At 38.5% G+C, this 1,607-nt stretch overlaps 1 protein-coding gene across 1 annotated transcript; it reads left to right on the plus strand.

Annotated features, from left to right (window-relative positions):
* Positions 1–260: 260 nt before the first annotated feature.
* Positions 261–1,601, plus strand: LOC124894264 (delta(12)-acyl-lipid-desaturase-like; the record flags this gene model as incomplete). Its single annotated transcript, XM_047404995.1, has 2 exons — positions 261–624; positions 760–1,601. A coding segment is annotated over exon 2 (834 nt), but the record flags the coding sequence as incomplete, so codon positions are not given.
* Between the last annotated feature and the right edge of the window lie 6 nt (positions 1,602–1,607).

Genomic DNA, 1,607 nt, shown 5'->3' on the forward strand with positions numbered 1-1,607 from the left:
ACTAAAATGACAAAACTAAGCCACCTTACTATTGAATGTGATTGATTCATAAATTACGTTCTGTTAATTTTCTTTCTTCAATAAGCCGCCTTACTACTGAATGTGATTATTAATATTCAAACTTGGACAAAGTTTAAATAATATAAAAGCTGGAATCTAGAGCACATTATGTAGGATATTAATTCTTTTCAGATCTAGTCAGCAGCCATTCAGGACAAAGTTGGCAAATGAAACCACCTGTAATCCTTCAACCTTAGTTAGAGGTCTCGGGTTATGTTAGGGAGCACTTCCCTGTTAAATAGATCATAGAAAGCACTTCGCCATTAAATTAGCCCAACGGTAAGCAAACCTTGACTAGTCAGACCAACAAGTTCCGAATATCAAATGGTCATAGCCCGCAAAAGAAAAAAAGTAGAGTGGTCCAACTAGTCACCTTGTTGGTGAGGATTTGATTCCATGCTCGTAATCTCCTCCCACATTTTTCATTCCCTACCCTCAATTTTTTTATAAAAAAATAATTGTATAAAAACTATCTTCTCTTCCTCTATTCCTATAAATAAGAGAGGAAGTGGGAGAGACATATCCAAAAATAGATAAGGCTATAAGGTGGTTTTGAATTGTGAGGTAGTTTTTCCTCACCAAAATTCTATCTTTAATTATCATCTCTATTTTTTTTTTATATGCTCATTCTTCTTTTAGTTGCCAACTTTGGCATTTGATTTGGTGATTTTTTGATGTATTTAATTGTTGTGGATTCAGGATCAAGAATGGGAGGTGGTGGCAATATGTCTAATCCAACAGCTAAAACAGAACTAAAGCAAAATCCTCTCCAAAGAATGCCAACTTCAAAGCCCCCATTTACAATTGGTGATATCAAGAAGGCTATCCCTCCCCACTGCTTTAAACGATCTCTCATCCGCTCATTCTACTATGTCGTTCGTGATCTATCACTAGTTTCCGTCTTCTACTACATCGCCTCCACTTACTTTCACCTCCTTCCATCCCCATATTGCTACCTAGCATGGGTTGCTTACTGGATTGTTCAAGGTTGTGCTTTTACTGGAATATGGATGGTTTCCCATGAATGTGGACACCATGCCTTTAGTGATTACCCGTGGGTAGATGACACTGTAGGTTTTATCCTTCACTCTGCACTTCTAGTGCCATACTTTTCACTTAAATATAGTCATAGTCGTCACCACTCACACACCAATTCTCTTGATGGTGATCAAACTCACGTGCCAAAGATTAAATCCGAACTACCATGGTTCTACAAATACTCGAACAATCCACTAGTACGAATACTCCTACTTGTCACGGCCCTCGGTCTCGGCACATTTTTGTATTGGACCATAAATTTCACGGGAAAGAATTATGGCCGCTTTGCATGTCACTTTGATCCATATGCACCTATTTATAATGATCGTGAGAGGTTATGGATCTACATCTCAGATGCAGGTTTGATAGCAACTACTTATGTGTGGTATCGCATTGCTCTGGCACAAGGGCTAGCTTGGGTTGTATGTATTTATGGGATGCCCCTCCTAATTCATAATGTAACCTTAGTATTAGTGACTTATTTGAACCACACTCACCCTTCAGTGCCA

This window comes from Capsicum annuum, unplaced genomic scaffold (genome assembly GCF_002878395.1).
Source record: "Capsicum annuum cultivar UCD-10X-F1 unplaced genomic scaffold, UCD10Xv1.1 ctg72464, whole genome shotgun sequence".
NCBI lineage: Eukaryota > Viridiplantae > Streptophyta > Magnoliopsida > Solanales > Solanaceae > Capsicum > Capsicum annuum.